This window comes from Oryctolagus cuniculus, chromosome 3 (genome assembly GCF_051225735.1).
Source record: "Oryctolagus cuniculus isolate XC-2025 breed Fujian yellow rabbit chromosome 3, ASM5122573v1, whole genome shotgun sequence".
Lineage (NCBI taxonomy): Eukaryota > Metazoa > Chordata > Mammalia > Lagomorpha > Leporidae > Oryctolagus > Oryctolagus cuniculus.
The window spans coordinates 157840880-157853890 of record NC_142869.1 but is presented as its reverse complement, the minus strand read 5'-3'; the positions used below and the strand labels follow the sequence as shown (position 1 = coordinate 157853890).

The following is a 13011-nucleotide window of genomic DNA, read 5'->3' as shown; positions in this document are numbered from 1 at the left end:
ATGTCTTAAAAATGTCCTAAGAAACCCACCAAAATGGCCAACAAAATAATTCTTAGGCAGTAAGTGACATGCCCAAGGCCATGTGACAGACACCACGCAGAACTGTGAAAGTGGCCTGGGCTGTATCACCTGTATTTATCTTTTTGCTAAAATATGCTTTCTTGCAAGGTATATACAAATATAGGAGGACATTTTGATTTAGGTAAATAAGACAAAAGAGAAGACAGTATACCACTGTAAGATTATTTTTCTGCTAAACTTACGGTAGAAAAGTGTTTATAAATTTTCTTCTAAGAATGTTATAGTTTTAGCTCAAACTCAAGGATACAGTCCTTTTTGAGTTCATTTTTGTATGTGTTATGAGAACAAGTACTAAATTGAATTTTTTTGGTACATGGCTATTCAATTTCATTAGCACTATGTATTGAAAGGACTGCTCTAAAACCATTGACTGTAAACATAAAAGGTTCTTTCTAGACTTTCAATTCTATTCCATGATCTATTAGTGTACTTCAAAAATGTGGAAAATAGAATTAAAAGTTAAATTCATTTTTGATGCAAAGTTTTGAAATTATGCATTGTGTTTCCTAATACACATTTACATGAACTTTTTGTAGATCCCTCATATACATGGATTTAAAAAATTTTTGTGCCAATCTAAGTGTCTTTTAGTTCCACTTGTCATGAGATATTCTCACACATGTCTATACTATGATAGCACCAAACTTTATTGTGGCTTTGAAATAAGTTTGGAAATTGTGAGGCATGTATCCTTCAACTTTGTAAAATTTTTAAAATCTGAAGTTAATCTTTGTTGCCTTGGGTTTGGCAAAGTTTTCTTAGATAAGATACCAAAACCACAAATAGCAAGTGAAAAAATAGATTTGGAGTTCATCACAATTTTGGTACTTTAAAGTATCATTAAGAAAGTGAGAAGACAACAGAATGGGAAAAATAATTACAAATCATATATCTGATGAAGATTATCTTAATATATTTTCAACTAATAATTTTATCTCTTCCCTATGTAATGGGGTGACCTATTACTAACAGAAAATAAAAACTATTCCATATTTTAATTTTCTGTGAAATATCAAATCATGTAATGTTGATTTTCAAATTTTCAGAAAATGTCCTTGAAATATCAAGTAACAGAGATTAAAAGACTCATTCTAGGGCTGGCGCCGTGGCTCACTAGGCTAATCCTCCGCCTTGCGGTGCCGGCACACCAGGTTCTAGTCCCGGTCGGGGTGCCGGATTCTGTCCCGGTTGCCCCTCTTCCAGGCCAGCTCTCTGCTGTGGCCAGGGAGTGCAGTGGAGGATGCCCAAGTGCTTGGGCCCTGCACCCCATGGGAGACCAGGAGAAGTACCTGGCTCCTGCCATCGGATCAGTGCGGTGCACCGGCCGTGGCGGCCATTGGAGGGTGAACCAACGGCAAAAGGAAGACCTTTCTCTCTGTCTCTCTCTCTCTCACTGTCCACTCTGTCAAAAAAAAAAAAAAAAAAAAAAAAAGACTCATTCTAATTATTTCAATCTTACAACTATAAACCAGCAGACTGCTAAATTAGAACTTTATTCCACCAGTTATTTATTACAAGATGGAATTTGGTTGTATTTTCTGTATTATTTATATTTGTTTAACACTAATTTTCATTAACTCGAAAAATTGGTTTGTCAGAGAAAATCAGACTAGACAGAAACCAGTAATCTGAGCAAGCATGGTATCAATGTGATAAGAAGTTTGGCAAAAAGTCTAGAGGGGAGAGGAGAGAAAAGCAGTATGAATTCTTGTTGGGCAAATGTTTATGGATTGAATATTATGTTCAAAACATTCTGCTGGGGATGTAATCTTTTGTGAAAAGAGCTGTTGGTATATCCATGAATCACAAGGGTACAAATTGAAGAAGCTTTGCTTGCATCATATTATGGACAAAACCGACTTCCAACCCATGTAGTGCAATGAAAACAGGATCTGTCCTCTGTACTCTGCAGTATAATCTTTCTGTAAAGGAAGTTTGATTTGGCCATGCAAACATTCTACCTTAGGCAATTGAAGTCCAACTATACCTAGCTCCATATTCAGGCCTCATTGTCTCCAACACATCCAGCTCCTGTGCCTATACTTTCCTTCTCCTTTGTCTCTACCTTCTGAGCCCTAAGCTGTTGGAGCTGGTGTCTTATTTGACATTTACCCTGCCCCTTCTACCTAACAAGATGCCGAGTTCTCTGACCATTCTTAGATTTCAGCTGTTATAACACATTATAATGCAAAATGTTTATAAATTTTCACAGAAAATTCTCACCAAGGAGAATATATTTCTTGAAAGTGGTGGCTGTCATTCATTTCTTAAAGACAGATTTAGTTACAAAAAGCAGTTCCTACAGCAGGAGGTACATGAGAAAAAGTCTATAAATATGGTAAATAAACGAAAAGAATCTATTTAGGGAAACTACTTGGAGAGTGGTGTTGTGAACCTGCAGAATGGTGTTGCTAAACAAAAGACATTAATTATAAATGTAAAAATTATATTTGAAAGAAACTATAAAGTACTATGCCTTTCCTTAGATTATAGAAAATGATTCCTCATATCATCCAAAAGTCGCTGTTTTCCAATAGACACAGTTAGACTGACTTTTACTGTGTCCCTATTAAATTTACTGGTTTGCTGTGTGTTTTGCTTGCCACAGGATGAGAAGTTTATGATAGTGTAATTATCCTTGCCCTTTAAGTATTTTAATGGATTATGGGCAAGAGTGAAGCTATATTTTATCCTCAAAGTAAACCACAAGGAATTTTAAAAGCCTATGCATCTTAATATAACAATTAGCATTATTCCCTGGTTACATTAATGTGATATAATATTCAACTGCTTGATTTTAAACTTTTGTTTGCATTTGTTTTATCAGTATGCAAGGTTGATAAGGTATCTTGTATAATTCTACAGTTCGTCTAAAAAAGCAGTATTTTCTAATGTATCAAAAAAGTGTTTCCTAAATAACAACATTTGAAATCTTACTATCTGGTGAAAAGCTCAGATTTTAGTTAAATGCTATAATAATGTTTAAATATTAGATGAATATGAAAGAGTAATTGTCAAAATATCATACTAAATATAAAAAAAGTCAAAGTTCCTTCATTTTATCTTCAGTTATTTAAGTATGAAGAACAATCGACTCTTTTATTATTGTATCTTTGGATTCCCAACTATACTTTGTTCATAGCTGTTTGAATATCTAACGGCAGCTCTCAAGTAAAAGTAATTTGAATATGCTTTGAGGATCTTTTGACTGAAATATGGATAAAATCTGAACTTTATAAATTTGCTTTTCCAAAACAAACACTCAACTTACCTCCAGTAGATGAGAATACCCACAAGTGCCACTAGACAGATAAAAGTCAGGGCTGACACGATCACAAGGGGTATAACTGCCTTCTTCTCAGATTCCAGCCCCTCAGCTAGACCAATACGAGACTCATGGCTACTATTACTGGCCTCTGTAGTCGGAGAAAATGGAGAGAATTGATGTTTAACTGAAGGAAAAGTCACAACAGGTTTCAATCGATTAACTGCAACCTTCATTGCTGTTACTTACCTTTATAATTTCCATTCTGTGATGCAAAGAATGTCTGTGATTATAAGTCAACTTAAGCAAAACAAAGTTTAAAAAGTAAGGCAGGGCTGAAGGACCACAATACACCAGTAGAGATCAACACTCAGTTAAGGGTGCAAGTAAGTAGAGCATTGCCTTGAAAAGCTTTCAAAAAGGGAAATGGAAGTATTAAAATAAGAAAGCTACCACTTTCAAATAAAATGACCAGGAAGAACAATGCTACTTACATAATTACTCTTGATTTTCCAAAATCAACTGTAATGGAATTATTTTTAACCCTGAAATTAGGTAAATAATTAGGAAAAATTAATTGCATCTAAAAAAATCTTAAGATAGTCCTTCTTATAGTATAATAACATTTTAATCCAGCAAAGAATTTTAATCTTAAATGTATGTTGGTTTTAAATGTTATTTTGAATGCCTATCTTACCCACTGTTTTTAAACAAAAATGAAAACCTAATAGCATATGAATGGTAGGCATAAGTGGATCATAGATATTCTTTTCATATATGCAAGTGTAAATAATCAGAAAGTACAAATTCAGTCCTTGATTTAATTGTAAAATATGTCAAATGGCTGTTTTATAATCATGCATTATCGCACTAGCATTTGGAAAGTCACTGTAACTGGAGATATTCTTCCAAGTGACAAAGAATTTCAGCACAGTGAGTGGTAGTCGTCCTCTCCACTTTGCAGTGGTTCAGTGGGAAACTAAGGTGATTGTGTGTAAGACCTGTTTTTAACACAAAACGCTAACCTTGTTACAAAGTAAGAACACATCTCTTATCCACCTGTGGAAGTGCTGAAAGTACTAAATTTAAGTTCCTCATCAAAATCTACAGGATCCCTATACACTTGCTTTATTTGACACTTCTATATTGTGTCTTAATATTAGAGATATGAAACAGAGGAAATCGATTTGGGATGGATCACAAAATGGATGCAAACGGAGACCATTATGCTTGGTGAAATAAGCCAGTCACTGACAAATATCGTATGTTTTCCCTGACTTGTGGTAACCAGTGCAAGGAATACAAAAAAGGTAATGTATATGAGCAAAATTGACATTTTGAGATTTCATTATTGTTTACAGCCCTTGGCTATACTCTTGAGGAACAGTCGTTTTTCTACTTACTACTTGATGAATTCTTTATTTAGTGGAGGGTTAAGTTTGTGATTATAATGTAAATTGAAAGTATGTCATTGTAAAAAAATAAAAGTAAGAAAAGAAGGAGGAGGGATGGTGAGAATAAGGGAGACAGGGAGGGTAGGATGGGAAGTATCATTATGTTTTTAAAGCTGTATGTATGAAATACATGAAATTGTTCCCTTTATTTAAATAAAAAGATAAATATTCAAGAATAAGAAACTTGAGATATATAATTGAATGTATATCACATTAGGATGTATCTAACTGGAGAGAACTTAAGATTTAAAAGAAAGCTTTATCTTTGATCAAGGTGATGACAGAATGGGACAAGCATTTGATCCACCCATACAAGAAATGTAACGTAGGAATAAAAATGGCACCCACATTTCCCAAGATGTTTTTCTTGTAACAATGGATGCATTTTCTAGGAAAAATTGGAATAAAAAAGTATGACTAAAAATCATACAACTGTAAAAAAAAGTGAAAATACTTGAATGCCCTGACAATTTCTTTATGAAATTTAGGAAAGCATTGCTGTTTTATCAAAGACATGGTTATTTTCAAATTTTACTATTGTAATATAAACAAAAAATAAATTTGTAGGTAACAAGTAAAATAATCTGTTTAGCAAAGCCTTTGATTCCTAATTATAAATGTTGGTTATCTCCATGATTCTTGGTTTGTGGGTCCCCAGAATTATGACGTCAGTATCACCTGTAAATTGTTATAAATGTACATTTGTGGCCTATCCCAAATCACATCAAATCTTCCTGATCAGAAATTTTATGGGTGGTCAGGCCCAACAATCTGTGGTTTGACAAATCCTCCAGGTGATTTTGATCTGCATTAAAATTTGAGAACCAGTGAAGTAGATCAATGTATACATAAAGTAAGTGTATGTAATTATACAGGTCTTTCTTGACCACAAACACAGCAACATGTATACTGGTGTGTATATGTGTTTATATCTATCTATCAATGTTTTTATGTATGTATGTGCCACAATATATATGAGCTATATCTGATTACTTATTGTGATATATGTTTAAGATATATGCACATAAAATATGTAATATACGTCATAAATATACCTCATTTATATACATGAACCATATATACACATCCACACATATATAACTTTTGCATATAGACTTTTCTTAAAAATTTCTTGGGATATATGATCTTAAACTCTTTAACTGAAGCATTAAATGATATTTACGAGACATTTTTCACGAGACATTACATGATGTACAAATGGTTGCTTTTTAATGTATAATGAGGAACAACTGATAGTATTGCTTTTATTCCGTTGAGACTAAAATACCTGCTTTGTAATTGGATTTGTATTTGTAGTGTATTTGAATTGCCTAAATGATAATTTACTAATAGTCAATTAGGAAATAAAGAACAAAGACTAATATTTTAGAATATTCCTTTAAACTAAAGCAGTATAATTTAGTATTACAACTTAAACATTATGTATCTTGTCCTGAATCTTGAAAGCAGTCTCTAAGAGACAGACACCAAAAGCGCATGTTTCCAGGCTGTTTTGCTACTCCATATCCAGCCTGGGTCAAGTACTAGTATTTTTGGGTATCAATTTATTCATATATGAATTGCAGATGTCATTTGACATTTAGGTATTATTTTGAGAACCACATCTTTGAAAGTGTTCTATATTCTAGGAAAACACCACCATCATCAGATTAAAAGTTTCAGAAATAGTCTGTATGCATTTGATAAAGGGACATATTCAATTATTGGATAAGAAAAGGTACTTTTTTTTGCAGATATTGCTTAAAAACAAGCAAGACTTTTCCCCTAATTGTTGGATCTCACTTTGTTAATCATGTTGGATTTCATGTTTGTATTATTTTTCCCTTATTAATGGGAGAATATATCCATAATAATTAAGTATATCTAATTAGTGCATTGCAGAAAAACCTGCTAAGTTTCAGCCAGTAATTCTAGGTTTAACATTTTGCTACAGAGTCTTTCTATGAAAGTATCATTTAGCAAGAATATTTTAATGTTACTACCTAGTAAGACAGAAACATGGAACCATTCCTGATATTTCCTAACAAAAATAAAAACTACTATAATTGAGGGTAGGTAGCAATTCATATTACAGTGACCTACAGATTCATTATTCATTCTCACATACCAGATTTTAAGTGCTTAAACTAAGATGTAATATTAAATAGGTACCAAGTCAAAATACAGAAAAAACTTTTCTACCAACATGTACTTTTAATGCTAGTACACTGAAAGGAAAATATACAACTAATTCAAGAGATAAAAATAACAAAGAGGAAAATATAATGAGGTTGATGTCTATGTTTTCAATTATAAATATTTACTTTTATGTAGTAAGAGTGCAACATGTTACTTTAGTCTATCTATTATACTTTACTGTTAATATTTAAGTATTTTCATTATAACTTAAAACACCTTAGAATTTAATAAAAAACAATTATAAAATTCTTACGATCAATTCAATGAAATTATCTAGTATTTCTTATGCGTAATGAAATTGGGTTTTCCTTTTCTTCCCGTTAGCATTTAAAGCAAGCTCTGTATTATATAAGCTGCAAATAATCTACTCTAAGGAACATCTGGCCAATAAACTAATTTGCATAAAACATATTCACAAATGAAATACATTTCTACAGAAAATGTTTCAGTGTTTTGCATCTTGTCATACAATACCTACACATATTATGCATATTAATACCCCTTATTTAACTTAGAAAAGTGTATAACAGCAAGATCAAAGTAAATTATATTTTATTGGTTCACACTGCCCTCTTTAGGCAATATAGAGGTAATGAAGGCAAAAAATCCAAAAGCTGTTTTGAAACGTTACCATTACCTCTCAAACATGTAGCATAGAATTCTTTTTTTAAGCTCCCCAAGTTGAGAGGGATGTGTGAATTGCCTAATTCCTTTTCTTGGGGTATTTCAGAGAGAGAGAGAGAGATGTTTATCTCATATTACTATCAAATTGTATGAATTATTTAATAATTCAGTGAATTAGTTTACAACTTATTTTAGAACATAACTAAGGAAGCTGAAATCATGTACAAATGGTGTATTCCATTCTTACTCAAAAAGCAGTATACTAAAAATGTACCATGCACCCACAGTTGTTTCCACATGTAACAGGTATCCTGTAGAATATGAAATTTTGACAATAAATAAAAACTTCAAACCTATTTTGGACAGAATTAAAGACCAAAACATACTGAATATCCATTTGAAATAATGTAATCACATTTTAAAACTGTAAATTGATTTGTTGAGTATTTTGCTTAAAAAAACATAATGAGCTGTTTAACCAAATTTCTATCTTTCCATGATTTTTCCATTTCACTTTTAGGGTGAGAAAAGCACCAAGCCTCGGTCTATCCTTTTGAACTGTAACTAACCTGCCTCTGAAATGTTGAATACTTCTGAGTGCCCGTTAGTAACAGACGGTGTTGAGGGCCGTGGAGATTTGGGAGTTAGTTCTGAGTCACCTGCTTCCATGACCCCATCAATATCTCTTTCATTAGCATCTGGAAAACTGAAATCTGTGGAAGTCTCATTATCACTAAAGCTATCTGAGGTTCCTTGCCCTGATCCACTCTCTTCATCACTTGTCAGAACTGACCATGCTTTAGACTCTGGAGAAAGAGGAAGCGGGGCTCTACCAGTCTGAGTGTCAGAGTCCTCTTTGCCATTGTGCTTTGCAGGTAGCACACTTGCTGGTGGCGACTTATCAGGCCTTCTGTCCATCCCAGTTTGACTGTCTGAGGTTACCCCTGTGACTTTATTTCCTTCGTCAGAAGTTGCAGGTTGTGAATATGAGAGCAGGTTATTCTGATCCTCAGGACTATTTTCTTGGGTGTCTGATTCATTCATTACCTTTTCCTGTGATTCTCTATAGGCTGAGCATGACATACACTTACTTATGGATAAGCCATCACTCTCTCTGTCATCATAATCATCATCATCATCACCATAATCATCATCAGTGTCACCATCCTCACCACCACCCACCAAATCAGCAACAGTTCTAGCACTGGAACTCAGCCCAAAACTTGCATTAGAAGGAAACAGCAACTTGGTTGTGCCTACAGAACCATCTTGATTGGGAGAAACAGCTGTAATGGAAACATGCTCATTTCCTAAAGAAACAGAAGGATCAGTAGGAGCAAGTGTACCAGAAGCAACTGTTGGAATACCAGTAAATACTCCATCAGTAATGGAGCTTGTGGTGGAGGTGGACAGTTCATCAGAATACACGAGCTTAGTTATAAGTGAATTTGGAGGTTCATCAACTGATAAGATAGGAGTAGCAAATGCATGACTTCCTTGTGGGGGAAAGGCCTGGTTACTCTCCAAGTTGGTAGTCTGGAATAACTCATCAATACTGTAGGAAGAGGTTATTATTTGCTGGGAACTTTTGCTTTTAAGTAAAACTGGCTCAAAGTATTTCTCACTTGCATAAGTTATGCCTTGAAGGGAAGCAGAGTACATATTAGAAGTAGGTGACACATCAAAAACTGGCACGGATGTAGCGTGTAGCATGTTTTCGCTTGCAGCAGAATCTGATGCCATGAGATGCAACATTGCAGAACCAATGTTATCAACCTTGGGGGTTTCAACCTTTACTGAATCAGTAGGCACAGTTGGAGTGGCGGTTTTAAGCATGTTGTCAACATCAGAAGCCTGAAAGGAAGGTTGCAGCAATACTTCAGGATTAAAAGAAGCTGAGGTCTCATAAAACAGGAGCTGAGTTGAAGGAAGTAACATCTCACTAGAAGCAGGGTCAGAGGATGCCGGCTCTGAGTTTGCACTAAGCACAAGTTTAAGTGAAGGGTCACCAAACGCTGGAGATGTAGTATGTGTAGGTTGAACTTGACTAACCTCACGCTCAAAAGCTTTAGGAGTGGTATAAGCAGGGGACCCTGGAAGCATGCCCTTTGTGCTAGACATGGAAACAGAGGTTTCGGGCACAGCTGTTCTTTTAGAATGGTAAACCATCTCACTGAAAGAAGAAATCTGCAGTTCAGTCTCATTTCCATATATTATTTCACCTTTAGAAAGCGGCTTATTACCATCACCAAACACAGATGTTGTATATGTAAATTCAGCTACAGAAACAGGTGAAGAAATGTTAGGGGCTGTCAGCCCATCTGTATCAAGCACAAGAAATTCACTATCAGAGGAGGCTCCAGACCACTCCCCATCACCAGAGAGGGCATGAGTAGGCTGCAGTAATGATGCAGTGGGGGTTATTAATGAAGACTTAGGTATTGACACACGGCTAGGGCTGCTAAATAAAGAACCCTGATCAGATACATCAACAGAATCATGCACAGGTATTGCAGAACTGTACGAAACAGCGAAGAAGTGTTGAGAGCCCTCATGATTAGATAAGGCATAAGAAGGTTCAGGCCCTGAAGAACGTGCATGCATCATGACATCACTGCTGGATGGTTCAACTTGAGAAAACAAATGCGTTTTATAAAGGACAACAGATTCACTACCAGATTCCAAGGTCTCTGAAGCAGCGTGAGCAGTGGTCTGATGTGACACCACATCAGAGTATTGAGCAAGGCTGGGTTCTAACAGCACATCACCCCCAGCCACCGGCAGAGAAGCATGCAGGGGCACCTGATCACTGTCAGTAGCTGAAGTACCTTGTGGAAGGATTTGAGAAACTGTATGCAGATGGCGGAACAATTCACTACTGAAGGAAGCAGAGAATGGAAGCAAAGGTGCACCATCATAGGAAGACAGGATGGGTTCAAATGACACATCAACACTGGGAAATACAGGCGTAGCATGCAAGGCCGAATCACTACTTGAAGCAGCAGGGGTAGTATTGAGGATCTGATTGTCAAGCAACAAAGGGGTGACTAGAGGAAAGACTTCACTACTGTGGGAAGGTTGAAGAGGTGTCTCACCATTGTATACTGGTTGGGTTGTCTGCGAGTGTACCACGTGGACAGTGGGGACTGAATCATGTTGTCCAGAGGATGGAGTAAAAGCATGAGGTGTGGCCTCAGTTGCAAAGTAGGCAAAGGTAGAATAAGCTGGCATTTCCACATCTGTGACCGAAGGACCCTGAGGTCCTGGAGAAGGGGACTCGGTTGTCTGCGCAGGTTCATCAATAGGTATCTCAGTATAATTAGTCTGGAGAAAGCTCTCTCTACCGGATCCACCATCAGGCTGTGCTGGCACATACGTAGAGCTAGGGAGCCACCCATTTCTGTCACCAGAAGGATCCTTCAGTGACTCTTCTGAGCCTGAGGAAACGGAATCTTCTGAAGTCTTGCTTGTAGACTCTGGTATGAGGATGTCATATGTGATGGCCTCTGGGTTTTCTGAAGAAAATATATACACATGGGATATGTTCTCAGAGACAAATGGCATAGCAGAAGTTGCAGGACTGGAGCCTGAAGAATCATCAGATCCAGAGTCGAGCTTGAAACTGGTCAGTAAGCTTTCTTCCTCGCCAATGTCAGTTGACACCTCTGGATAATCTGTTATAGACACCGTCTGTAAAGATTCTGCTGTTCCAGACAAGTTCATTTGCGGATACCTGACATCAGCTTTGGAGTCATCATTTAGAGAAGCTGAAGGGCCTTCCACAGTGTGAGGGGGTAGCTCAGTCACAGGCTCAGAAGTCAAGGAAGTAGCTTTTTCTGTGGCTAAGTCAGCGACTGCCTGGGAGGTTGAAGCTGAAGATGTGTTGGGAATATCACCCTTTCCAGAGAATTCACTTCCTCTTGTTGGGGATCGGTTAGTCTTGGCCTCATTGGATGTAGTCCCTATGCGATTGTAGTGGGTTGTGGTAGAAATGTGGGGTTCCTTTTTCCTTATTTGGTTTGTGGCACTGTCTCTACCCGGATTCACAACAATGTCTTCTTTTCTGCTTTCCTCCTCCTTTGAAAAACAAACAAGATTTAATGGGACTTAAGGAAATAAAAGTGGGATCTTAATAATACTTTATAATGCATTATCATGCTAATCTTCACTCGTGTAATCTTGGAACCTTTTGTTCTCATGAAACATCATGGTAGGGAACCCATGCTTCTATCTTACAGTCTTTATTCTCCCATCTTCAAGACAGAACTTATTTATGGCTGTCTTTATTTGAGCTTTGTGGAAGGAAGCAATTCAGTTAATAGAAATCACACCTCTAATTTAGTTATTTATTTGAAAGGCAGAGTTACAGAGAGAGAGAAGAAGAGACAGAGTGAGAGAGAAAGAGAGATCTTCCATCTGCTGGTTCACGCCCCAAATAGCCCCAAATGGCCAGGGCTGAGCTGGATCAAAGTCAGGAGCTAGGAGCTTCTTCCTGATATTTCACATGGGTGCAGGGGCCAAGCACTTTTGGGCCATCTTCCACTGCTTGCCCAGATGCATCAGCAGGGAGCTGGCTAAGAAATGGAGCAGCAGGGACTTGAAACGGTGCCCATTGGGATGCTAGCATTGCAGGCAGCGGCTTTGGTCCCTATACCACAGGCCAGCCCTGACATCACATCTCTTAAAGAAGACACTGCCGTTGTATTTATTTACTGAATGTGTCTTTTTTTTTTTGTTCTTTGTTCAGTTCATCAGGCAACAAGCTAAATGGCAGTTAGCTTTTTGTAATATAAAATGATAATAAAACATTTTCAAAGGCCAAAGTAGTTGGTCATTCATAATACTTAATTGTAAATTTTTAAAATAAATCATAGTTTTAAAGTCTTCCTAACAGGAAGATTAAGGACTGAAATAGGTGTTTAGTATGATTTTATTATTTTTTAAAATATTTTCTACTAAGACCTCAGCAGATTATAAGATTTATTTTATTTATTTGAAAGACAGAGAAGAGAGAGAGAGAGAATGTTCCATCAGCTGGTTCACTACTCCATTGGCTGCCAATGACCCAGCCTGGCCAGGACAAATCCAGCAGCCAGGAGCTTCATCCAGGTCTCCCAGGTGGGTATAGGGGCCCAAGCACTTGGGGCATCTTCCACTGCTTTCAAAGTACATTCACAATGATTTAAATGGAGCAGCTGGGATTCCAACCAGCACCCAGATCGGATGCAGATGCTGGTGTTGCATACAGTGACTTAATCTGCTATGCCACAATGCCAGTGCCCTAGGTAGATATTTTAAAGACAACTTGTCAAAATATGATTCTAGCACTAGTCATTTCATTTTGTGTTTCCCTTAGAGTCACTACTTAAGAGGCCTAGTCTTTCACAC

General features: G+C 36.6%; 1 protein-coding gene across 5 annotated transcripts in view; it reads right to left on the bottom strand.

The window, feature by feature from the left end:
* The window catches only part of PTPRZ1 (protein tyrosine phosphatase receptor type Z1), a 200020-nt gene that overhangs the window by 40538 nt on the left and 146471 nt on the right, over nt 1-13011 (bottom strand). For 2 of the 5 annotated variants that reach the window (XM_051848907.3, XM_051848908.3), the window contains exons 12-13: nt 8193-11700; nt 3353-3497 (exon numbers count right to left, since the gene is read on the bottom strand). In XM_051848907.3, coding sequence (XP_051704867.3) covers nt 3353-3497; nt 8193-11700 — 3653 coding nt within the window. Of the gene's footprint in view, nt 1-3352; nt 3498-8192; nt 11701-13011 lie in introns of those variants that run through there. The other 3 variants (XM_051848909.3, XM_051848910.3, XM_089329485.1) reach the window with 2 other exon arrangements.